Genomic DNA, 26,283 nt, shown 5'->3' on the forward strand with positions numbered 1-26,283 from the left:
CCCTCAGTTTCCTCATCTTACAAGATGGGGATAAGAAGAGTGCCGGTCTGGTAGGGTTGCTGTGAAGAGTAAATTCGTTCCGTATGAAAGCACTGACAATGGTGCCTGGCACACAGCAGGTGCTCCAGAATGCCAGGTGCAATCACCATCCTGTAGCTCGTTTAATGCCCAGTCAACCCTAAGCTGTGCTCGTCTTCCATACAGAGAAAGAAACTGAGATGTGAAACTGGCCCTATGTCACACATGTGGTAAATGGTGGCCACAGGATTTGAATCCAGGCCTTCTGCTGTGGGGGAGGGGAGAGAAGGCTGTGACCCAGCAGGGGCAGCCGGGGTCACATGGTGCATTCAGGTAGACGTGTGTGGAGTGGGGAGGAGCAGCAGGAGGATGGAGAAACCTGGCCTGGGGATGCTGAGCTTTAGCCTGTGGGAGCTGGGAAGCAGAAGGTGACATCTCTACTGTACATTAACTCAGGGGCAGCTGGTATTATCTGGGATCTAATATCAAGTTTTCAGCTGAAAGGAACCCCAAGAAATGGTTGACTTTGAATCATGAGCCACATCCTGGGGACCCCACTCAAACACTATCATTTGTAAGCCAAGTTCCATCACTACCCCACTCCCACAGGTTTTCTCTTCTGCACAAAGACGTGATAGTAAAGGGTGGCCTCCCAGGCCCCTCTCAAACATCCCTGAGCACAACTCTGCCCAAACTGAATGAAGGAACTCCCACACTGAGGCACAGCACCCTCAACACAGGCCCTGGCCGGGTCCCTCACGGGAGCTCCTCACAGCTGTCCCTGGAGCTGGGGGCCCTTTGATGGCCCAGTGAGCTGGGCTCTGGGACATGAGGGAGGCCCAGCACGAGCTGCCTGTGCTGGCTGCCCACCCTGACAGCACGCTTCTGCCTACGAAGGGGCGACTGCTAGCGACTTGCCCTCCCTCCATAAAGAACCAGACATAGAAGCAAAACGTATGAAATGTCTGTTTCAGACACTGGACAATAGGCAGTGTGCAGGATTGTGAACCCTGAGAGAAAGAAAAGGAAAGAAAAAAAAAGACATGAGCCATGTGACCTAGGATTACTCCAGCTTTCTGCCTAGAGCCAATTTCAGGACAGATACTAAAAGGAGAAACTCAGATATAGCCCAGCAGCCTTTCCAAACTGATGAGTCAGTGACCAGAACCCAGGCAGGCCAGAGGACGCTAGAATTTGCAGGCAGTGTCCCTGAGAGGAGGGCGCCACGCATGGGGAGAGCTCCTGTGTGGAAATCGGCATAGGGACCCCTTGTGTCTCTGGATAAATCCCACCAAGTGCATGTGTAGAGTGAAACCCCCCAAGACTGGGTGAAAAATCAACTTCTGGGAAAAGGAGAATTACTGGGTAACTGCAGGCTGTATAATTCTCAGAACTTACACAGCCAAGAATTGTTCAAGTTCCCACCGGCCAGAGTTAAATCTCAGACACAAGCCCTTTATTAGAGGCCCCGGAAGGGGTCACTCCTTAGGAGTGAGGCTAAACTAGCTCTACAGTAAAAGTCTACTCTATGTCAACCCTACAAAACCCTTAAAACAAACCTGGAAAGGATAACACTGATCTGCAAGTAAGTGTACCGTCTACCAGAATGAGGTCCAGCACTCTTTAAAGGAATAACACAAAACCGAGCACTCAACAGTGTACAATTCACATGTCAAGTGTGCAACAGAAAATCACTAAACATGCTGAAGAACAGGAAATTCTGACCTATAACCAGGCCCGGAAATAACAGAGATGATGGGATTCACAGACAAGAACTTTAGCACGTTTATTACAAATACTACAAAAGCGCATATGCTCAAGGAACCCACATATCCAAGAAGTTCAAAGAATCCTAGGTAGAATTAACACAAAGAAAGGTAAACCAAGGCAGATCATAATCTAATTTCTGAAACCAATGATACAGAGAAAATCTTAAAAGTAGACAGAGATGAAGTAATACAATATTACTTGAAGATAGAGTGATATAAATTAAAGATTATACTATGAACCCTAGCACAACCAGTAAGTGACAGGTAATAAGACAATAGTACAGATACAATGGAATACTAAAACATAATCTAAAAGAAGGCAGGAAAGGAGAGAAAGGAACAAACAACAGGTGGGACAAACAGAAAACCAACAACAGCATGGTAGATTTAAACCTAACCATATCAATAATTACACTAAATCTAAATGACTTAAGCACCTCAATGGAAAGGCAGAGATTGTCAGACTATAAAACAGCAAGACCTAACTACCTGCTATCTATAAGAAACCCACTTTACATATAAAAGCCCAGATAGGGTACTATCTAAAGGGCAGACAAAGATATATCATACAACACTAAGCGTAAGATAGTCAGAGTGGCTATATGAATACCAGAAAAAACATATGCCAGAATTAGAATATTACCAAGGATAAACGGGGACATTTCTAAAGATAAAGGAATAGATTCATTACAACAAAATAACAATGCTCAATGTACACATACCTAATAACACAACTTAAAAATACATGAAGCAAAACTGATAGAACTGAAAGTAAAAATAGACAAATTTATAATTGTGGTTGGAGAGTTCAACACTCCTCTCTCATAAATTGTAAGAACACGTAGACAGAAAATTAGTAAGGATTTAGAAGATTTGAATAACACTATCAACCAACTTGACCTGATTGATATTTCTATAACACTCCATTCAACAATTACAGGATATACATTCTTTTTTTTAGGAGGGCGCAGCTCACAGTGGCCCATGCAGGGATCGAATCGGCAACCTTGGTGTTCTTAGCACCACGCTCTAACCAATTGAGCTAACCGGTCACCCGAATATGCATTCTTTTTAAGTGCTCATGTACGTGCACAAAGATAGACCATATGCTAGGTCATACAACAAGCTACAATTAATTTAAAAGGATTGAAATCATGAACAGTATTTTCTCTGACTTTGCAGAATTAAATTAGGAATCAATAACAGAAAAGGTCTGGAAAATCTCATAATATTTAGAAATTGAATAACACATATTTAAATAATCTATCATTCAAAGAAAAAAATCACAGGGGAAGTTAGAAATTATTAGGTTGGTGCAAAAGTAATTGCAGTTTTTGCAATTATTTTTAACCTTTTAAACCACAATTACTTTTGCACCAACCTAATATATTGAACTGAATGAAAATAAAAGCACAACATACTGAAATGTGTGGTGCATTTGTGTTAAAGTAGTGCTTACAGGAAAATGAATAGCTTTAAATGCATATATTAGGGGGAAAAAGTCAAAAATCAATTACTCTCTCGCCTTAAAATAGTAGAACAAGAACAAATTAAACTCAACGTGAGTAGAGGAAGGAAATAATAAAGAGCAGAAATCAATAAAATAGGAAATGGACAAACAATGGAGAAAACCAAAAGCTGGTTCTTTGAAAAGATGACTAATACTGATAAACCTCTTGCTAGCCTGATCAAGAAGATAAGAGAAAACTCAAGTTACTATTCTTAGGAATGAAAGAGGAGAGACATCACCACAGATCTGGTAGACATTAAAAAGATAATCAATAAATGTTGTGGACAACTTTATATCAATAGTTTCAACAATTTAGAAGAAATGGACAAATTCCTTGTAAGACACCAAACTCAAGAAAAAAATAGAAAATTTGGATGGTCACATATCAGTGAAAGAAATTGAAACAAAAAACACTTCCCTCAAAGAAAATTCCAGGCCCAAGTGGCTTCACTGGCGAATCCTATCAAACATTAAAGGAAGAAATAATGCCATTCCTATATAAACTCTTCCAGAAAATAGAAGAGCGGGAACATTTCCCAACTCATCTTATGAGGCCTATTAACCTGATACCAAAACCAGACAAAGGCATTATAAGGATAAAGATAGAAACAAAAATTCTTAACAAAAGATGAACAAATTGTATCCTTGTATCCACGTATTAAGGAGCAAACTGTGTCAGGACCAGGAATTCAAGGTTGGTTTAATACTTGAATATGTCTCAATGCAAGTCATCATATTAATATATACCTTTCAACTCATTTTCTCATTGAACATCATAAAGGATTTTGTGTATGGCTTTTGGTAGCATGCTTTTAAAAGTCTTAAACTGTGACTGTATTGGAAATTAAACCTTTTAAAATAAAATTATTTTTAACATCCTGTTAAAGACACCATAATTGTTCCACTTGCCTCCTGACTCGGACCTCAGTTGTACTTTATCCCTCTTCGTGACACCACAACCATGCCGAGATTCACCCTACACATCATCTGAGTACCCACTGTGAGAATAACGGCACCATCCTTTACTGAGCAATTGCTGTGTGCCAGGCAGGGCTGGATCTAGTCTCACATACTTTATTTCAGTTCCATTCTCACAACTACTTGTAAGAAAGGCAACATCCCCTATTTTACAGACAAGGAAACTGAGGCCCACAGTGTTGAAGTAACTTGTCCGAGGTCCCACAGCCAGTTGGTGGCAGAGCCCAGATTTGAGCCCAGTTCTGCTGACTCCCAAGTAGGTGATCTGATGGCCATTCTTGGTACCCACACAGCAGACACCAACCTGCACACATTGCAGGCCAATTAATACTGCCTGTCTCCGTTTCCTCATCTCAAAAATGGGGACTAATAAGATCCTACCCCTATCAGATTAAATGGGTTAATAATTGAGAAGTACACAGAAAAGCGCATGACCTATGTAAACACTGTTTAAGTGGTTTTTTTGACCTTGTATTTGTTAAATAAATTTATCAATATTTAATTCGCATCACAGCCCTGAAAGAGAGGGGTTATAATCCCACCTTGCAGATGAAGGCACTGAGGCTGAGAGGTGAACTAACTAAATGTGTGTGCACTAGTTGGGCAGACTCCCAACCCACATGGGTCCCACGGCAAAGTCCCCACTCAATGACATCTAACAGCCCTGCTTGTAAGAGCCCACCAAACAGTGGGTGGTTGAAAAGATGCCATTCCCTTTTGGATCCTTGGGAAACCACTCCAAATGCATGTGGCTTGAACAGTTCTCTTCCAATCCCCCAGGCCGAGTTTCATGTCCCCACCCCAGGGATGGGGAGGGCTATCCCCATGAAAACCATGTTGCTTCCTACCTTGACTGACTCGGGGCTCGTGACGATGACCGAGGTCTTATGGAAGACATTGACCCGCACAACGGGCCCATACTTCTTAGCCCTGGAAACCAAAGTCACCCAAAGGAGGCTGTCAACTACTGGAAACATGAATACCACCAGCCCCGGCCCAGCCGGAGAAACAGGGCATCCCATCCCAGGAGGGGGCTCACCAAGGGCCTGGGGCTGACTCACTGCTGAGTCATGTCCCCCACTGGGCCTCAGTTTCCACATCCATGCAATGGGGCTGCTACACTCTTCCTTTGCCCCAAAGGTTGTGCTGGATATCAAGCAATACCATGTCTTTGAAAATGCTTTGAAAAGTGTAAAGCACCACCCCAAAAAATGACTCTTATCTAGTAACACCTCCCACTCAGTTTATAAATAAGGAAACTGAGGCTCAGAGATGGCTGGTCTAAGGCCACGGGGTTGGCGAATGGCAGAGCTTGCCTTTTGAACAAGCCTGGTCTGCCTCTCCACTCAGGAGGAATTGCTGAGGGTGGGAGTAATCTGGACGAGGGAAGAGGGAGTGTATGTGCTGAACTGGGGGAGCAGAAGGGAGCTGACCCGGGAGGGACCTAGACTGGAATAAGGGCAACAAAGGACAAGTTAAGGACCCACCAATCCAAAAACACATCTTGGAGCACGCGGCCACAAACCTCATCCTTTTTCCAAAAGTAGGGGAGGTGTCCTAGAAGGAAACTAGAAGAAATGGGAAACATTAAGATAGCCAGAAGTCACCATTAAAGTGTGTGTTCCTTCCCCACAAGACCCTGTGAAGTCGGCGTTATTAGACCCACTTCCCAGATGGGAGGACTGAGGCACGGGGAGGTATGGCACTGGCTCAGGGTCACCAGGCAGGATGCAAACCTGGGTCTGACTGGCTCCAGAGGCCTCCTAGGAGAGGAGATGGAGAGGAAGAAAACCATCTCCCTGGTGTATGGAGGTCAGGAGGTGGCACTCAATTATATTGTGTGGAATTACCTGGAGACATTCATTGAACACTCCATATGCAGGGTGCCATGCTAAGTCTCACCCCCATCTGACCTCCTCACACCACCTGGAGGTATAAGTCCATTATTAACCCATTTTACAGGTAGGACAGCCGAGGCTGGGCAGGTGAGGTCACATGCCCACAGTTGTGCAGCTGGTACCAAGGTGCTGGTACCAAGGTGCCCCACAGTCCTCACTAGGAGATGGTAGGGTCAAGCTAAGTCTGCAATGTGATCACCAGATTGTAAACAAGCTTTTAGGTGTTGCCTTGAGGCACGTCCCAAGGTATTCATGGCTTCCTGTGTGCTCTCTGACTCTATTCCGGTCAAGGTCACTTACTATTGCTTACAGAATGGGTAGCAACAAAACTGCAATTGGGGTGTTCTGGGTCAGTGAACTCATTCTCCTGGGGGGAGACAGAATAGATAAACAAATAAATAAACATGAAGTTAGAGAGTGATGGGAGAAAGATCAGAGAGGGGGAGGTAAGGAGAGCTGGGGATAGGCATGAGGGTGGCCATTTTATACAAGCAGGTCAGGGAACGTTCTTCTATGAAGGTGTCATGTGAGATGTAAAAAGAGAGGGACTTAGTTGCGAAGGAAACTAGGGGAAGAGCATTTCAGGCAAAGGGAACGGCTGGTGCAAAGATTCTGAGGAGGGAATATGCTCGGTAAGTTCAAGGAAGGCAGTGTGGCTGGAGCAGAGTGCTGGAGGAGCATGTACCAGGGTGGGGCAGAGCGCAGACGGCCTTGGGGGCTGTTGTCACCACTTTGGCTTTGACCTCGGTGATGGGGGCCACTGGAGGGTTTTGAGGAGAGCGGAGACGGGCTCTGACTTGGGTTTTAAATGGATCGTTCTTGCTGCTGCAGTGCTGAAAGAGGGGTGAGGAGGGGGCCGGGATGGAAGCAGGGGCACCAGGGAAGGGGCTGTGAGAGGTGATGAGGGCTCAGACCAGTGCGGGTGAGAAGTCAGATTCTGAATGTACGCTGAAGGCAGAGCCAAGGGGACTTGCTGACCATGCAGATGTGCTGAGTGTCCAGGATGACCCTGGGCCACTGGGACAGTGGGTGGAGCTGCCATTTCCTCAGGTGAGCAGGACTGAGAAGGGGCTTGTTGAGGGCAGCGGACCCTATCGTCCACCCCCTGCCCATGTCCATGCAGGTGGGCAGGCTGCCAAAAGCCAGCCCTGAGACTGCTGGCTCCCTGGTCTCTGCCTGCAGAAGGGGCGGCCTGGAAACTCCAGCTCAACACCCCTAGAGCAGCCCTCCCTCCGCCAGTGACCCCAAGCCCTCCACCTCAGAGGGGCAGCTCAGCGACATGTGCTCTCCCCAGGTCCCACAGTTCCTCAGGGGGCTACACTCAGTTGTCCCCAGAAGGAACTTGCTTTTCTGGCTTTCTGGCCCTCTCTCTAGGCAATCCCCAAGCCCTGTTGAAGTTGTCTCTCATAAACTACTTACACTTAGATTCTTATCTCAACATTGGCTTCTGGGGACCAACCTGAGGCAAGCGGATTCAGTGGGGAGCTTGGCGGTGGACCTGTCCGCTTGGTGGTGCCTGTCTCCCATGGAAAGGAAGCAGGTAGACACTTGAGGCTGGAGGTGGGGGAGGCTCCGGGCTAGAGAGATACATGCAACAGTCCTCAGCAGGCACGCAGCATCTACAGCCCAGCCACTGGATTCCGCCACAAGGAGGGGAGTGTAGACAGAAAAGAGGCCCAAGGACAGGCAGCAAAGGGACGAGTCACGGAGACCGCGCAGGAGACTTGAGGAGGCTGGAGGAGAGCTGGAGGGAGGGGAGTGGGTGCTGCAGAGAGAGGCTTCAAGGAGGAAGGAGAGATCAGTCTGCCCCAGGCTGCTGAGGGGCCAGGCAAGATGGGGACCCAGTGTGGCCTCTGTGGTAGCTCCAGAGAGGACCTTGGCCAAAGCAGGTTAGTTGAAGAGGTGGGGGGCCAAAGCCCAATGGGGTGGTGGGTTCAAGAGAGAACAGGAGGGAGGAACAGGGCCTCAAAGACAGGCAGGCTTCTCAGGGGTTTGCTGTGGGGGTACAGAGACAGGGGGCGGCCGTTACATGGAATGAGAGGGGGAAGACAAGGGTTGCTGTGGGGTTTTTTTAAGCATATTATATAAAAATGGGAATGATGCAGAAGAGAAGGAAAAGTGATGGTGCAGGAGAAAGGGGGCATTGATGGGGCAGGGTCGCTGAGCAGTGGGAGGGATGGGGGGGTCTGCTGTCCTTGGCCAGGAGCCTGTGTCCCAGTGGGAAGGGTGCGTGGGCCCGGTGCAGGGAAGGGGGCAGCTGTGGGGGCCGAGCCCTGAAAGGAAGTTCTCCCCGACTGTTCCATTTGCTCTCAGGGAAGTAGGAGGCAAGAATAAAGTCTGCCAGTGCGGATGGAGAGGCGGAGGGGGAGGTGCTGGGATTGAAGAGAAGGCAGCATGTGCAAGAGTGGGCGGGCAGATGCCTGGGGAAGGAGGTGCAGGGTGGCTACTGAGGCCCACTCGAGGTGAGCGGCCTTCAACTTCTACCACTCCACCTGCAGAAGGATGGACCGCAGACATTACACACGACTGAATAGTCTCGTATCCATGGTCACTCCCCAAAGCTGCACATTTTCAGGACATGTTCTCAGTTTTCAGTCACCTGAGTGAGAACAGAATCTGTAACCTCCTCACCCTCCCAGGCCCACCTGAGAGCCTCTGTCCTAATCACTGTGATCCACTACCACCTGGGGAGGAAGGTGAGTGACACCTCAAGAAGGCCAAGGGCGTGGAGTGGTGTGGGGTCCCCACTGCCAGGCAAGACAGGGAACTAACACTCGTTCCTTCTGGTTCCTGCAGGGGGCGCGGGAGAGGCAAAGGCAGGGCAGGAAGACCAGAGGTTAGAAATCAGCAGGTAAGGGATGATCAGACACTGGGACTGGGGGTGGCCAGTCAGAAGCCCACCTGGCCAGTCCCCAGAACATGCAGTTCTCTGCAACGCGCACAGTGGGGAGCCAAGTTTTCCTGGGGGCAGACAACGCTGTGTACAGTAATTGGAGCAGAGGTCATCTGGAGAGTCCACTCTGAGACCACCCAGAGGGGTGAAGGGAGCCCACTGGATGGCGAAGGGGTGGGCCACCCACAGGGTGAGGGTGAGGGGTCATGATTGTGCCTTGTGCCACAGGAATGGGGTTGTGAGTGCTCAGCTGGGCACCCAAAGTCCATTGGGTGCACCACCCAACAGAACTAGCAGTGGGTCTCCACCATCACCAGGAACCACCCAGTAACCTGTTGAACACTCCCACCCCCAACACCTGGGCAAGTAGGAGTGGGAGGAGAGAGCCAGCACTGCCCAGGAGTCAAACTTGAAAAACTTACTCCAAAAGAAGTAAACACAGGGAGAGAGACTTTTCATTGTCAAGTTTACATTCACCCCACACTACCAGGAGAGTGGGGGCTGATGAGAAAGTTTAGAGCAGTGACAGAGAAATAAAGAAGCTACAAGTGTTTGCGTGGGATCTGAAGGTGGGGTCTGAGGTTTCAGCTGTTACACGGATGATTGCAGTAGGATATTGTTTGTAATTAGAACACAGAGGGGGGCACTCAGGGAGGGCATCCTGGAGGAGAGGGCATTCTGGTTACTCCTGCAGAATAAGGAAGATGAAGGGTCAGGTGGGGCTGCCTCTTTGCAGGGCAGAGGGGTCCTTGCCTGCAAGCTGGTAAAGCCATGATGCACCAGTGGGCAAATGGCACTCCTGGAAACTCAATACCCTGATTTCTTGTCCACCATGGTATTGTCAATCATGGTCTGGGGATCCAGGCTTTGAATGCCAAAGCATCTGATTTGTGCTAGAAGAGGTTCCAGAACTTTCACTTAGTGCAGCTTTATATTTGACCACCAACCAATTTTTAATCCAAAATCTGCCTGTGGACCTTTCAGTTCACCTCCTTAGAACGAAGAACCCCACCATAATTATATTCTGCCTCCTCCCACTCCTCTGACGACCCACATACACGTGTAGGTCACATGTAGATTCTGTGGTGTAAGATTTGGGAGGGAATTCAGGCCTAAAAAAGGAAAGAAATGAGGACACATGCTACTCCATGGATGACCCTTGCAAACATAATGCTAAGAAGCCAGACACAAAAGGCCACATGTATGGTTCCATTTCTATGAAATGTCTAGAACAGGCAAATCTATAGAGACAGAAAGTAAATTAGTGGTTGCTTATGGCTGGGGGTTGAGGAGAGATGAGGAGAGACCACTAACAGGTATGGGGTTTCCTTTGAGGGAGATGAAAACGTTCTGGAACTAGAGGTGATGGTTGTACAACTCCGTCGCTACATTAAAAAGCACTGAGTTGTATACTTCAAAAGGGTAAAGTTGATTTATTGTCCTTCCAAAGGGCATACAAATTTTATTTTTTAAATGCAAGTTTTAAAAAAAATGTGAGGAGGGGCAGAGAGGGGTTTGCCTTAAGTTCTTTCTTCTCAAGACACAAAGACTGGACCGGGTCTGTAGTGCTTGAAGCACTTGTGTTTACGAGAAGGCCAAATCATGAGACCTATCAGAACAAGCCCAAAAGTCATTCAATTCCAAGCGGTTGATGGCTGACTTGAAAACTTGAAAGGGTGACATTGTACCTAACAACTTGCAGATTTCTACCAGCCACCTTGAATCACTGTCTATTGATTGTCTACTCTGCATGGACCAGGCATTGCTATGCTAGATGTTGGGGACATGACAGAGAACAGACAGACACAGGCCTATGAGGGAGACAGACATTTAACAAGAGGTTGCACAAATAAATTACTCAATTGCCATTAGGGTCACTTAGAGTTCATAAAATGAACGAACATAATATATTTGGGTGTGGGAGCAGGTGGGACCTCCTTGAGGAGTTAGCATTTAAGCCAAGGCTGCAAGGCTGGGGGAAGAACCATCTAGGTGGAGAGGAAGACAGAGCTGCTAAGCAAGGGAAAAGGGGTCAGGAAGACCTCAGAATGGGAGAGGGCACCTGGGAGGATAGAGAGCCGGTAGGGAGAAACAGCTGCCTCCCTGTGTCCCCAGCCACAGAGATCTTTCCCGGACCCACCCAACAGGAATTCAGGCATCTAATACCAGGGCACCTGGCTTGTGCTGGAGGTGGGTACCTTCCCGATGTTCAGGTCCTGAGGCTTTAAAAAGTGTGTCTAATACCATTGTTTATTCATTCATCCAACAAATATTTATTGAGCTTCTGCAATGTGCCAGGCGCTGGGAATACACAAGCAACACAGCATCCCTGCCCTCCCAGGGCTCACATTCTAAAGGGGAAGACAGTCAACAGGTGAACAGACAGTCAACAGGTGAACAGAAGGTAACTTCAGGGGGGATGGCCCTATAAGAAGTTTGGGGCTAGGTGGGCTTTACACAGGGTGGATGGGGAACAGCAAGACCCCAGAGGGAGGGAATCAGCTGGGGGAGGAAGGTGCAGACCGACTGGGGGCAGCAGTGAGTAAGCAAGGGGGGGAGAGGCAGGTTCTGACAGCTCAGCAGGGGCCTTGCTGGCCGTGGGAGTGGACTTAATTTGGAATTAGATTTAGTTCTAAGGTGATGGGAAGTCTTTGAAGCAGAGAAATGACACATTTGATTTAAGCTTCAGAAAGGTAAGCTTCAGGTGGGGTGAGGTAGGTTGTGGGGGATGGGGGCCAAGAATGGAATGGAAGTACCGAGAAAACAAAAAGGATATGCCAGGACAGAGGTACAAAAGAGAATGTGACCAAAGTACAGTGTTCCAATCCAGGTTGAGTAACCCCGTCCACGTCCCCAAAGTTAAGAGCACCCACTTTAGAGCCATGCTGACCTGGGTTTAAATCTAGGCTTACCGACGGTGTGACCTTGGGCAGGTGACTTTGCCTCTGCGAGCCTCAGTCTCCTCGTCTGAGCGATGTGGTAACAATAGCGCCTACCTAACAGGGTTGTCGCTGCCATCACGTTTGTGGGGCCCAGCAGAGCGCGGTGGGCGCCGAGCAGCTGCGGTCGCTGTGAGTAATTTGTTACTAAGAATAGTTAGCGCCCCTCTCCCGGCCGCGGTCTCCAAGCGGCCGCGCGCAAAGGCGAGGCTGGACCCCCGGCCCCGATTCTGGTTTGGACGCGGTCCCCCGACCCCCCATTCGAGCGCCCCATCCAGGCCCCCGCCCCCACCTCCCGCTCACCTGGGCCGCGGAGGCCCGGGGATGTGCTCGTAGCGGCTGCGAGCGCGGTGCACGAAGGTGCAGCAGAGACCGAAGGCGACCAGGACGGCGCTGCCGAGCAGCAGCAGCAGCCCGGGGCTCATGGCTCCGAGACAGGCCAGGCCGGGGTCAGGGCCGGGCACCAAGGGGGCGGGAGGCCGCTAGCCGACTCAGCTGTCAGCGCCGCGCGCCGCCTCGGCCCCAGGCCCGGCGCGACCCAGCACCGCCCCCACCGCTCGGCTCCGCCCCCGCCAGCTCCGACCCCTCCCAGAGCGCTCCGTCCCCGCCAACCACGTCTCCGCCTCCGGCTCCTGCTCTCGGGGCCCGCCCCCGCTCTGCCCTGCTCCTCCTGAAACTCCGCCCCAATATTAATTATGCCCTAGCCTAGACCCCGCCCAGATCATGTGGTTTCCGCCAATCACAACTCCGCTTCTGGCTCAGACCCCCTAGGCCCCGCCCTCTCCCCGCCTCCCCAGGCTCCGCCCTCAAGCCCCACCCCAACAGAAGCTCCGCCCAGAACGCGTTGTCCCTAGCAACCCTGATTCCTCGGCGCTTGCTAACCTGGCGGCGGCGCTAACTTCTGCGGACTGGTTCCGCCCTCTTCCGCGCCTTCAAATAATGGCGTTTCTCCGCGCGCGGTCCTAGGCCCCTTCCTTTCTCCCTAAAACCTTCCTGGAAACCCCATTCTAGTCTCCGAATTTCTGTATTACACAGACTGTTCCCAAACCTCTTCCTGGAACCCCCAAAGTTGATTTCCCCTGTCTGGCCTGTCCACGCTGAGTGCCCTCGGTCTCCCAGCGTGGGGCAGGTGACCAGCACCCTGGGGACACTGGAAGGCCTGAGTCTGAGAATGAAGAGCGCATCTCTGAGCCCGACCGAGGCTGCTCTCCCGGAGTTTCAAGCACTTCTAGAATCTCCCACATTCAGGGAAGCCCCATCGGAGGTGTCGACCCGGGTCCAAAGTTGCTGGAGTGGGTGAAAAATCTTGGTACGCAAAGTCACCCTCAAGAGAAAAGGAGAAATGTGACCCGCGTGCCTGAAGGGTCTGCTTGAACTAATAACTAAAACTGCCTTCCCTTCTGTAACCTGCTTCTCATTACCCGTTCTAGTATGACAGAAGGGGTCAGCTCTGGGCTTTTTAGTTCCCAGTTCTACACTCAGGGGTCCCCCGGAGTGAAAGCAGTGGGTGGAATGGGCCAGGTGTGCCCACTCCTAGTCCAGATAAAGATTCTCCGGGCTGGGGAGAAGGCACCCAAAGATAGATGCCGCTGGGTTTCTGAGAAGAGAACATGTCCCTGCCTCACTCATGGACCAGTCCAGGAGTGGTTGGGCGACTGGAAAACTGAGAAGGCCTATCCTATGTACCGGCTTTCCCAGGTGCAGCCAGGGACAGTCCCCATCAGGAACAGGACTGTCAGGGGTATGCGGTCTGCGGGGTGACGGAGAAGGCCAAGCTTTAAGAGCTGGGTCCAGCACCGAGGAGACAGGATTTCTGCACCGAGGCCACGCAACCTAGGCGTCCTTCCCCACGTGGGGACCTGGACACGCCCCCAGTAGAGCTGTGAGACAGTGGCTTGCGACCGCGCCCCCGTGTGGCGGCGAGAAGCAGCCGCAGGCGCGCATCGGAGACTTTTGGTTGTCCCTGCTGTGGGAAGGGGGAGGTGGGGAGGTCAGACAGCTCCTCCTGGGCTGTGAAAGCTCCAGGAGTTGGAGGCAATTTGAAGAGAGGACCCCGAACAATTGTTCTTTGAGGGCAAGGAGGGCAGGGCAAGGTCCTGAATTGCTCTGGCCACAGTCTGTGCCCCACATGAGGAGGGCATGGAGCAGCATCGGGGTATAATTGTGAACCTGAGCCTGTCCAAGCAGAGCTAATGAGAGGAGTGGGCGTTGGATAATACTCTCTGGTACACCGGTCAACACCAGTGATCTCTGGCTCAATGTGACCGTGGCTCAACCTGGCATTTCTGTCAACAGAGGACCCCGGTCCCTGACGCGCGAGTCAGCTGTGTCCCCTCCATATGGCGACCTCATCTGATCCTGCCAGCTCTCCTGTGATTAAGTGGTGAATAAATAATGAGATCGGAGCACACTAAGGCTGGGGTCCGAGGCCCTTTGTCCAGGGCGGGCAGCACTGCGAGCCTCCAGCAGACGGCGCCACTGGGAAGCACCTGGCCAGCCACCCGGCTCTTCCTTTGGAAGGTCTAGACTCTAGACAAACCAATGGAACAGTCACTGGGCACATGTGGCTATCAAGAGCTTGAAGCGTGACCAGTCCAAATTGAGATGTGCTGTGTGTGTAAAATACACAACAGACCATATCGACTTAATACAAAAAGAAAGTAAAAAGAAAAAAAATCTCATTGATATTTTTATATTGGTTACCAGTTAAAGGGATAATTTTTGAATATGTTAAGTTAATTAAAATGAATATCACCTGTTTCTTTTCACTGCTTTAACAGGGCTACTAGGAAATTTGAAATTACTTATGTCGCTCATTTGCATTTCTGTTCGACAGCACTAGTGTATAGACAATGGTCCTCCAAGTGTGGCCCCTAGGCCATCAGCATCACCTGGTGTCACGATGCAAATTCTCGACCCCACCAAAACTGAGTAAAAAAACTCTGATAGGACCTGGCAACTTGTGTTTTAACCAGCTTTGCAGGTGATTCTGCTCAAGTTTGAGAACCATCGGTAAAGATGGCTCCATACAGGAAGTGGTTTCCCGGCGGGAATCATGGAGGGGCATACAGGCAGAGGAGATGGCTCTGAAGTGGCTGCCCTCATTTGAATGTCCTGGCAGGGGACAGGTACAGTAGCCTAGGGAAGGAGAAAGATAAGGCTCTTTGGAGGGGGCTTTGGTTCAAAGCTGCCTCACCCTCTGAACATGGGACCCAACACTAGTTACATTGTCACCTTGGGGATCTGCCCCTTCATCTGGAAAAGAGGGATGGTGATGTCAAGGGTGCCTTATGGAACCATTGTGAGGACTGAGTGAGCCAACACACCTGAGACACCTGGCACATAGTAAGTGCTCGATAAATGCTGGTTCTTAGAAGGAGTGAGAGAACAGAAGAAGACGTCCTCTACGTGGTAGTGTGAAGAGGCTCATCTGCCTCCCATTTTGAGGATTTGTCCCAGGTCATTCTCATCTGGTCCCTCCACATGGCGTACCCCTCCCCACCCTGTCTTGTGCAGTTGGCAGCTACCAGTGTGGACACCACCAGCCTGGTATTGAGCATTCTTTCTAGGAAGCAACCTGGAATGGGCTGGACATGTTTGCAAATGTTACCTCAGTTTTCTTCCAACAGTCCTGCTGATTACCTCTGTTTTCCAGTGAGGCTCAGAGGGGTTAAATGACCTCCCCAAGGTCACACAGCCAAGGCTGGAACCCTGGTCTAGCCTCAGAGTCAAATATTTGCAAGGTGTAAATACAGGGATGCCTTAGTGAACTGGAGGTTGCCAACTAGCTTGCTCGCCTTCAGTCACTGACACAGCTGTCAGGGCTGCCAAGGACAGGGGGCCTTTCCTATCGTCAGAGGAGAAAGATTGCTACCCAGGGCCCTGGTCCAGCTGGGGCTTACCAGAGGGGTGCAGGTAAACAAGGAACAAGTGAGGGCCAGTCAGGGACCTAGGGTGTTGTCAGCCCTGAGGCTGATGCCATAGACACAGTCCTGGGCACTGGACCACACCCGGGATATTCCTGCAGCTCTGGGCTGCGAGGGCTCCAGAACGAAGCTGTGTGACGCTGGGCAGAGGCAGCCCCTCTCTGGGTCAGGTTCTCAGAGGTCACTCTAGCTGCTGTATGGAGACTGGATTAGAGGGAGTAAGGGCAGAGGCCTGGAAGGAGCAGGGGGAGACTTGGCTCAGACCATCGCCCACCCTCAGGGATGCTGAAGGACTCTAAGGCAGGGTCAAAGTCCCCAAGGACAGAGTCACTTGTGAATGATGCTTTGTTGGCTGGCCACAGGCAATGGAGTGAAAGGAACACTGGACAGGGAGTCTGCACCCAGCTCTGCCCCTCCCTGGACCTTTGTCCCCATCTGCGCAGTGACAGGGCCTGATGATGGAGACCACTAAATTCAATGGTCTGGAGGTAGCACAGTGTGATAGCCCACAGCTGGGGCTCCAGAGCCCAACCACCTGGTTTCAAATATTGGCTGTGTGACGTTTAGCAAGTAACTAAGCCTCCCTGGGCCTCAGCTTCCACATCTGTAGAATGGGGGAGACTGTAGCATTTGCCTCATAGTTACTGTGAGGATTTAATGTGTGAATAACAGGTAAAACTTCAGAACTGTACGTAGCATGTATACATGCTCAGCAAATGTCAGCGATCTACCCTTGTTATCACCAGGAGCAGTGAGTCTTATCAGTTTCCTTCTCAGGAGTCAGGCCACAGCCCGAGCCCTGCTTGGAGCCTGACGGATGATGAGTTGGGGGACTGGTGGGCTGAGGACAGCACTGTCCAGAGGAGTGGTCAAGCTTGTGAACTTCCCCAGTTGCCTCAACAAACAGCTCAAGGCCCCAGCTGAGGGCTGGGCCACTCCACTCCACCACTCGGGGAAAGGTGCTGAGGGCCCCAGATGGTAGCTCCATGCTACTGGTGCTGAGATGCCCCCCATCACTTCTGCCCCGCCTCCTAGTCCCTACCTTATATCATCATGGCCTCCAGGCCTTGAAATGGGGAGGGGAGCTCAGAAACATGGGGAGGGGCATGGAGAAGCCCAGGAAGAGGAGGCAGAGGATGCTAGGTAACCCATCCCCTGACTCTGGGCCAGAGGGACTGACAGGTCTGGTCCCCACACTGGGTAGGGCCATGGTGCTGCCCTGCTCCGAGGGCCTTGAGGGCCACCCCACCTTCTCTGGGCTCTAGTCTCAGCTTAGGTGGCCACAGGCCTAGGCCAAAGCCTCCCAGGCCCATGTCCCCATCTGCACAGTGCAGAATTTGGCCTGGACGGTCACTAAGGGCCATCCCAGCTTCCTAACATTCTCAGAATTTTTCTTTTTCCTGGGAAGGTGCCCAGTCAACCCCTGGGCAGTGAGAGACCGCACAGCCACACACTGGGCAGAAGGGGCTCGCAGGGGTCTCGTCTCCATCAGCTGCTCCCCAGCCAGGCTGGCAGCACACAGTGGGCTACCCGCTGGGCCAAGCTGCACCCTGAGCTAGGGAGGGCAGTGGTTAGGGTGCCAGCAGGTGCTCAGACTAGGCTGCTCATGTTCAAATTGGGTTTCTCCCTCCCTGACTGGGTGCCCTCAACTAAGGTGTTTAACCTCTGTGCACCTTGGTATCCCCATCTGTAAAAGGGGAGACGAGGGCTGTTCTGAGGAATGAGTTCACACATGCTGACCGGTCTTACAACAGGGCCCAGGACAGGCCACATCCACGGCAGTGCTCATTGTGTTTTCCATGAGGGGCACAACAGTGCCAGATAGGCCACAAGGCCCAGGGCCCTTGACAGCCTGCTCAGGGCAGAAGCGGGAGGAGTCCGAGAGAGTGACCCTCTAGCATCTGCCTGCAGCCCGACTCCACACCCAGCTTCAGTGAGCAGAGCTTCACAGAACCATTTCCTCCACTGCCACACGGCCCCACGTGCCAGCTCCTCTCTCAACAACACGCAGGCTGGGCTGGGCTGCCCCACCTGGAACGCTTCCAGCCCCCAACACGGGCCATATCCTCTCCTCTCTGCCCAGTGACCATCTGCTTAATGCCCCTGTGTCCCCACCTGCCATCAGAAGCTGAGCCCAGCTATACTTGACGCCCCTGCACAGGCCTGGCACAAGCCAGGGCCAAGGCCCTCAGTGGGCAAAGGAACTGTGAGCAGGACGGGGGCTGCAGGCCCATCCCCCCACCCTGCCCACCTCCCCAGCTCCCAGGCAGGCATGGGTCAGAGAGAAGAGACGAGAAGGGAAGGGGTTGTAAACAGTCATGGTGTTGGCACAGCCCTGGGTGATAGAGCATCAGTAGTCTCACTGGACCACAGCCAGGTTGGCCCGGGGTGGAGCTGGAGGAATGGAAGGAGGGGTTCCCTGGGATTTCAATGAGCAGGCGTGGGTTTTGAGATGACACCAGTGGGCCCAGTGGCCCCAACACCTTCTTGAAAGTGGAGAAGCCCTAACCCCCCACTCACCAGGAGCTGGGGTGCTGGGAGTGGCCACTGGGAAGCTCTGCCCAGTCAGTGCTGGGTGGCTTTTCTCCTGGGGAGAAGGGGAAGTCAGACCTTAGGGTTGGGTGGCCCCGCACCCTCCCCAGAGCACCCACATGGACCCAACATGATGAGGAGGTTCAAGATGACCAGGAGGCTTCTCCCAGAGGTCAACCAGTGCCCTCCAGCCAGTGCCCCCAACCCAGGCACTCGCTGGGACAAACATGGCCCATTATTACCCTGGACACATCGGTCTGATGGCTTCTCTTTGTCCCCCTGGATCCTTTCTGTGCTCTTCAGCACCTCCGACTGCTGGGCCACCAGTCCATGCTCTTTGGGCCACATTCCTCAAGTCACACATTCCTCAGCTGGTCTTGGGCCTTCCACTACAGTTGTGAGCAGAGCAAGCCTGGTTCCCCTCCCTCAGTCTACCAGCTATGCCTCTGTTAATGCAGGCAGGGCCATGTCTGTCCTTGAAGAGTGGCTGTCCTCAGTGCTCAGGGTTCCATGCCAGGCTGTGTTCCTGCTGCTGCTCAGAGGTAAGAAAAGAATGCCTCCTGCCAGGAACACACATCCACAGGGCCCCCAGACCCCAACACATACTGGGGCTTCCAGGCCGAGGACACATGGGCAGGGACACACAGAGAACACCATTCACTGTGCATACCTCATGCGCATCCACAGGACAGCATTACAGATGGGCCACCTCCACCCTCAGACTCCTGTGCACGCACGAGGCATGCACAGGGCAGAGGGCCCTGCCAGGCTCTGGTCAGGCAGACAGACTACACTCGCCTACAGATCGGGGTCCTCGTGGCTGCACACGACGCCCGCGTCCTCCTGATGGCTGCAGTTGTGCGTGCCCAGGCCGGCATGTGTGCACTCCAGCAGGGTTTTCTCACTGCCCGTGCAGCGCACGTCGTCCAGCAAGATGGGCAGTGCACGGCCCTCACCGAACTCAGCGCGCCTGGTGGCTCGCACGGCGTATGCAAAGCCCAGCTGGCGGCACACAATGGCTGCGGCCTTGATGTCCCAGCGGTCGTCACACACAGTGCCCCAGCGTCCACCCACAAACACCTCCACACGCCCACGGCCTGGACTCAGGCCCGCAGGCCGCACCAGGCGTACGGCGCCATTTGAGGGCGCGGGGTCTGCAGTGCCTGGTCGCCCCCTCCGCCGCCCACTGCCCTTCCGGCCCCCAGGCCGCCGGGTGGGCCTTGCCGGCTGCGGGGTGGGCGCGGGCCTTGCGGCCGTGGGGCGGCTGCGTCGGGGCGCCTTGGTGGTAGCACGCGCTGTGGGCCGCGGGGTGCTTTCGGCCCTCCGGATGAACTCTGCACAGAGGAAGAGCCGGCGATCAGGGGACCTTGGCCACCCTAACCCACCCCAGCTCACCACCCCAGAATGCAGACCCTGGGGAAAGATGTCCTCATTCTGCCCTTGGCTCAGACCCTGAGGATGGTGTGCCTCTTGGGGCACCAATGGTGGCTTCCTGGGTCACTCGGGCCCCACAGGATGTGAACCTGGAGTTGGGTGCAAGGTGCTTCTTCAGTCATTCTGCAAACACTCACTGGCAGCTGCTTTATGCGTCTGCTGCTGGGTCACCCCACCCCCCAGCCTGCCCTCCTGGGAGTCCAGTCTTGGGAGAGTAGGGGAGGGGGAGGGCCAGCAGACCCTCACGCTGTAAACTCTGGAGCTCAGTGGAAGGGAAGGTGTGTCTGGAAGGGCTTCTCAGAGCCAAGTGACCCTTTCTGATTCTAATCTTTGGCTTGGGGTGGGCAAGCTGAGACCCACTGGTGGGGGAAACTGCAAGGGGCCATGGCAGATGGACAGAATGGGAACCACACGCCCGGCCCGCCTGGCCAGAGTGAAGCCTCCCGGCCAGGCCTCCAGGTTGCCTTGCTTCTCCCACTGCGCCTCTTGCTGCTCCCTGTGCCTAGACTGCCCCCTCCCCCACCTCATGGTGAACCCTTCTTCCTTCCAGGCCCAATCCTCAGCCTCTGCTCTAGGACCACCACCACCCACCCCATCCTGCACTACTCTGGGTCCCCATGGCACCCAGCACACGGTTCTGTCACTGGGCCTGGGACACTGAATGACTTTTCTGTGTGTCCCGCCAGGATCCGGCTTTGTCTGACTTCTGTGGCTCCAGCACCCTGCCCTGAGCAGGTCACCAACAAAAGTACCAGAAACTGCTGAATGAGTGAACGGAAAACTGGCCGAGGCCTAAGGCCAACTGAGGCTAGAATTAAGTTCCCCCAAACAGTGAGCTCATCTCTTCCCTCAACTTTCCTCTTCCCTTCCTCAAGGCCAGGCACCCCCACCCACCCATGTGCCCAGCCTCCACTCTTTTGCAATCCCTGTACATGGTCCGCCATCTGGTGACCTGTTAGCACACTTGGCCCACTAACGTATTCCCTTTGGCCCACAAGGTGGTTTTTAAAATTTTGAGCTAGTTGCCAAGATTTTCAAATGGGATGATTTGTATGTGACAACTCTAGAAGGCAAGGACCACATCTGTCTCACTCAGCATTATATCCATATCCCCAGAATGAAGCACATTATGTGCTAAATGAACTAATGAATTAATTAATTAATGGATGGGTTTCCTGCTTCTCTTAAGAACTGGAAGGTCTGGCAACACTGGGTCTCTGTCCCCACCTAGCTTGGGCGCAGTAGAACAGCCCCGCTCCTTGGGACAAACCCTTTTCAGTTGTCCCCAATCCCAGGGGGATTGGTGCACACACACACACACACACACACACACACACACACACACCCCTTCCCACCAACCTTGTCCAAATGGAAAGTCTTATGACAGGCCCAGCCCAAATGCCCCCTGCCCTACAGGCCCTTGCACCTAGAATAACTCTTTCCAATGTTCCTTGCGAACGCACAGATACACCCTCTTTCTCTGTCCCTCTCAAGAACTCCAAGTGTACCTTTCCTGGTACCAGCTATTTCTCCCTTTGTCGCCCTCTGAGACCTGCATCCCCTTGGGGCCACCCACCCATGGCCTGGGGCTGGCATGCACCACACCAGTGGAGGGGGTTTAAGGAGTTCCACCCGCTTTAACTGAGTGTCTAATGTGTGCTCTTCATGGTGCTGGACACAGGGCCCGAGGAAGGGCGTCTAGGTCCAGCCGTGAGGACCCACATCTGATGGAGGGGCAGCTGGGTGTGGGCTGCAGGAGCTCCCCTCCCCCACGGTGTCCTCGTTGGTGGGCACTTACTTTCTTTGGGCACAAAGTGGATGAGGCGGCTCCTCACCTTCACCTGGGCAGGCTGGATCTGACACTTGCCGGGGGGTGCCCGTCTGCCAACACACAGGAGGTCATGAGTCCCGCCCTGGGAGCCGGCCCTGAGCATGTCCCTCTGACATCACATTCCCTCTCTAGCCAGGCAGGAGGGAAGGGCAGTGTGCTTTCAGGCCTGGGAAGGTGTGGAATGGCTGCCACTTATGAAGTCCCTTACAATGGCCTGACAAGAGCCCATTCAGCTTCTGCATGAGGGCCGGTGGCTCACCTGAGCCACTTCTGATTCAGAGCGTGACCTGTCTGCAGGACACAATCAAATGTCACAGCCCTTCTCCTCCCACAGCCTGTAACTAACTGCAGCCCGATTCCTGCCTGCTACCCTGGCCCCCTGCGCCCACGGCCTTAGAGGAGGGTCTCTCTCTGCCCCTCTAGTTCCTTGATTTCTGCTGATGCAGAATCAGAGATCCCTCCGCCTGGAGGAATCAGGGAAAGATTAAGTCCATTTAAAGAATAAAGGGGGAGAGAGAGAGAGAGAGAGAGAGAGAGAGAGAGAGAGAGAGAGAGAGAGCCCCCCGGGCTGGCAGTAGAGCCAGGGACCTGGGGGCCTTGGAGAGTGGGAGAGAAAAGAGTCAGAGAAGGGTTGCCAGGGCTATGAATTGGGCTCCTCTGACATCTTTGAGGGGCACCAGTAAGGAATGGAATCCCATTTTAATTAGTTTTTGGCTGTCGATATGTAAGTCTTTTAAATGGGAACGACCCTATTCTGGGACTGACCCACGTGGGTGCAAGACTTCAATAGGTTCCACCAGCACAAGGGGGAAACCCTAGGGGTAAAGCAACCATGTGACACGAGGTGGCTTCCAGACAGAAGGAACTTGGGCTTTTCCCCCAGAAGCTGAAGAAACGCAACCAGGCAACACACTTCTGAAAGCCATAGAAAGGGTGGGTTTTCTGGCTGCTCTGAACTCCAGATAATATCCTCATGCTTCTCACAGACCCAGCAGAGTTTTGCTCCTCAAGGAAATTATGTAAAAAAATCTTCATTATGCAAAAGGGTAGCAGATACATCAAAAAATGCCACAGCAGTTATATTTGGGTGGTCACGGATGACCCCACCCCCTCCACTCCTGGTTTCTCCGTTTGTCCTGTCATGGGACCTCTGTGCAATATGTCATGCGGCAAAGAAACACATTTATTCCAAAAGATAAAAATAAAAGAGAAGGATCAGAGAGGGAGGAGTCTAGCCTTTTCCTGGCTCCTCCCATCCACAAGACCTGGAGCAGAAAGAAACTTCCCTCGGCTGCACAGGGATAATAAGGGGTCAATAGCATGCTGCCCAAACTAGGACGAGGTCAAAGGCAGCATCTGGCACAACTTAGGTGCTCCATAAATGTGACATTTCCTTAGAGAAGCACTCTTTTTTTTAAAAAAAAGTAAATAACCTAAATGCCTGAGGAATGGTTAAGACAATTATGGCACAGTGAGTCAACAGAAAAGTACGCAGCCATTAAAAACGATCCTTTTGAGGGTGATGTTGCAACGTGGAAATGTTTACACAAAGTAGGGAAAAACGAACGAAGAAAAATGCAGTTTGCATGTGCTCCACCATGATGACGTAAATCCCGGGCTATGCAGGTAAAGATGGGTGAGACCTCAGGGAAACGAAAAGGGGGCATGAAAAGAGGACCTATGTTTTTCTTGATAAATAGTTCTGTCAATAATTAATAGATCGGTGCTTAAAAAAAAAAAAAAAAAGTGTGGTGAGCAAGGAATGTCTGAGAAGCTGTCACAGACCAGAGGAAGCTCAGGAGACAGGATGACTAAATGCAATGTGGGATTCTGGATGGGATCCTGGAACGGAAAAAGGACACTGGGGGAAAGCTAGAGAAATCTTTTACAAAAAGTGCAGTTACTTTAAAACAGTGTGGAGTCTAATTAACAGTAACGTACCAATACTGTTCATTAGCAGTGACAAAGATACCACGATAAGGTAAGACTTCAATAACAGAGGACGCTGGGTGAGGGGAATAAGGGAAACTCTATGTTATCTTTGCGACTTATCTGGAAACCTAAAACTATTCTAAAATTTTTAAAAGAATTTTTTTTAATGTGATGATGGGGTCTGCGCTTATTGTCCCCCACCAGTATCTTCGACTCCCTCGTGTGGTGAGTAGAGCGGAACTTTGAGGCTGGCAGGCCCCGTTTTGAATCCTGGATCTGCCCCTCACCAGCAGTGTGGACTGGGCTAGTCACATCCCAATTCTGGGCCTCAGTTTTCTCATCTGAAAAATGAGGGTATGACTAATACCCACCTTAGGGAGTAGTAAGAAGGGGAAATGAGGCAATGGAGGTGAGGGCTCCTGGCAGACAGTAGGAACTCAGGCAATGCGGTGGGCCGGGACTCACCTGGAGGGGTCAATCATTTTGTAGACAACCCCACGGGCCGCTGTGGCACTCGGCACGCCTGTCGACATGAAGTACAGCTCCCCTTGGACAAGAAACAGGGCAAGGAGTGAGAATGCTGCCTGAATACGGCCCCCCCAGCCCCATGGCCCCCACCTCAGGCTCTGAGACAGACCCTAACCTCAGAAGGCAAGGCATGAGGGAACACGTTCCAGCTCAGGGTAGCTCTCCAGTGCCCAGAACTGGAAACAGAACCTGAGGAGGGCATCCAGACATGCCCAGGGTCTTCTGTCAGAGCGTGGACCCATCCAGGCTCTGACCTCTGCTCTCGTCCCTCCTGGTGCCCCAGCCCCACCCCTGGTCCCTGCCAGGGGTTTCACGCCCGCACACCTCTGGATATAAGGAGGGACCTCAGCCCAGCTCCCCCACCAACTGCTGACTGGGTGGCGCAGGCACATGTGGCTCCCTGAGCCTCAGCTTCCTCACCCAAAACAGATGCCTCCTAGGACTGTTGTTAGGATTAAGAGAGCACACAGTGAGTGCTCAGTCAGTGTTAGCTATTACTGCTGTTGTCACTGTCACCCAGGATCTGGGTCCTGCCAAGTCTTTGAGGCCAGAGTCTCTCTCCACTGACCAGCAGGCAGAATACAAGCTCGGGGAGTGTCTCGTGTGAACACTAGTCCCTGCACTCAGCCCCACCAAGTGAGTGCCAGCAGCTGTGGGACAGCCCCACTCTACGCCTCAGTTTCCCCACCTCTCAGGATGCAGTGAAAATGCAATGAGTGAGTTACAAACACCTGGCACCATGAGTGCTATCAGGGAGCAAGAGGTGTCTGTTCTCTGCTCATCCAATTCTGCCCCTGACTCTTGCTGCCAGAGGTGCCTATATCCAGGAAATAGGCTTCATTATTCCCATCTTACAGATGAGAAAACAGAGGTTCAGAGAGGTCAAGTGACTTATCCAAAGTCACACAGCTGGTGAGTGGTTAAGCCAGACCTGGAATTCAGGAACATCTTTGCCCCTGAGCCCACACCGATTCAGGATACATGGTTGGTGGGAGGCCCAGACACAGGCCACGTGTGACTCAATGTGATAGTTCAGTCATGCGAATACCTTCAGTCCTTCTAAGGGGACAGTGGAGAGCTCTTCCAAGGTTGGGGGGGGGGGTTCCCCAAACAGAGATGGAGACAGTGAGGTGAGAGCTCTGCTTGGGGGGGTGGGGAGTGGGAAGTAGGGGAGGTAATGGGCCCACATGGTGATTATACAACCTGTGGGAGGGAGTGGGGTACCCTGGCAAGCTGATTCCTGCTGGAGAGTACAAAGGCACAGCCATGAATTTGCTGTGTAGCCTTGGGCCATCACTTCCCTCTCTGGGCCACTTCCTGTCTCCCCCCTGGCTGTGCAGCCCTCCCACCTACACTCCCGCTCCTGGAGCAACTCGGGGCTGCCTGTACACTCAGCTCCTTCAGCCTGGAATGCCTTTCTCCATCATCTTCCTTTGACCAAAGCTTAGAGCCCTGCTCTGGATACAGAACCCTCCTCCTCATGTCTGGACATGAACAGTCAACCTCAGTTTCCCCATTTGTAAAGTGACAGGGTTGGACCGGACATACTCCAAAGCCCCTTCTTTCATGCTTGGGCAGGGAGCCCCCATTGGCACTGCCAAGCCCTGCTCAGAGCCACGCTGCCCTCTTGGTCTCTGCGATGTGACCGTCCCTGGAGGACAGCCGGCCAGCAGAGGTCCTTGTTTTACAATTTGCAAGTATCAGAAGAACAACTAGAGAGGCGGAGGCTGGAGCCTGACGCTGGGAGAGGTTTGTTTGCGTTGGACCCCAGAGCGCTGTGCCTTCCAGGGGCCGCCTGCTCAAGCTTGCCAACGGGCTGTTCCTGAGCTGTCTGTCTCAGAGGGGCCTCCGCCTGGCGGTCCATCACTCAGTGTCACTCAGAGGGCTGAGGAAGGGCCCCTGGGAAATGCACCTTCCAGGTCCTGCCTCTATGTGAGTGTGTGTGTATGGGGGAGGGGGGTGCAGATGGGAAGGGTGGACAGAGAGCACTCCTCCTTCCAAAACACGTTAACCCCCTATTGACCAAAAGAAAGGACTTCCCAGAGCCCAGTGGGCTTGGGGTGGCAGTGGGGGCTGGGGCTGCCCTTTTGAAAAT

At 52.4% G+C, this 26,283-nt stretch overlaps 2 protein-coding genes across 6 annotated transcripts in view; both read right to left on the bottom strand.

Moving 5' to 3' along the window:
• Positions 1-12,645, bottom strand: part of CYP46A1 (cytochrome P450 family 46 subfamily A member 1) — a 30,014-nt gene extending 17,369 nt beyond the window's left edge. The window contains exons 1-3 of one of the 3 annotated variants that reach the window (XM_019751594.2): positions 12,309-12,582; positions 5,763-5,843; positions 5,124-5,205 (exon numbers count right to left, since the gene is read on the bottom strand). In XM_019751594.2, the coding sequence (XP_019607153.1) occupies positions 5,124-5,205; positions 5,763-5,843; positions 12,309-12,430 (285 nt within the window). In that variant the 5' untranslated portion in view covers positions 12,431-12,582. Of the gene's footprint in view, positions 1-5,123; positions 5,206-5,762; positions 5,844-12,308 lie in introns of all 3 variants that reach the window. The other 2 variants (XM_074326946.1, XM_074326947.1) reach the window with 2 other exon arrangements.
• Positions 12,646-18,232: 5,587 nt separating this feature from the next.
• The window catches only part of HHIPL1 (HHIP like 1), a 31,773-nt gene continuing 23,722 nt past the window's right edge, over positions 18,233-26,283 (bottom strand). For 2 of the 3 annotated variants that reach the window (XM_074326943.1, XM_074326944.1), the window contains exons 7-9: positions 24,126-24,207; positions 21,696-21,778; positions 19,121-19,797 (exon numbers count right to left, since the gene is read on the bottom strand). In XM_074326943.1, coding sequence (XP_074183044.1) covers positions 19,262-19,797; positions 21,696-21,778; positions 24,126-24,207 — 701 coding nt within the window. In that variant the 3' untranslated portion in view covers positions 19,121-19,261. Of the gene's footprint in view, positions 19,798-21,695; positions 21,779-24,125; positions 24,208-26,283 lie in introns of all 3 variants that reach the window. The other variant, XM_019751566.2, reaches the window with a different exon arrangement.

The sequence above is a fragment of the Rhinolophus sinicus genome, linkage group LG03 (genome assembly GCF_036562045.2).
Source record: "Rhinolophus sinicus isolate RSC01 linkage group LG03, ASM3656204v1, whole genome shotgun sequence".
NCBI classification, from domain to species: Eukaryota; Metazoa; Chordata; class Mammalia; order Chiroptera; family Rhinolophidae; genus Rhinolophus; species Rhinolophus sinicus.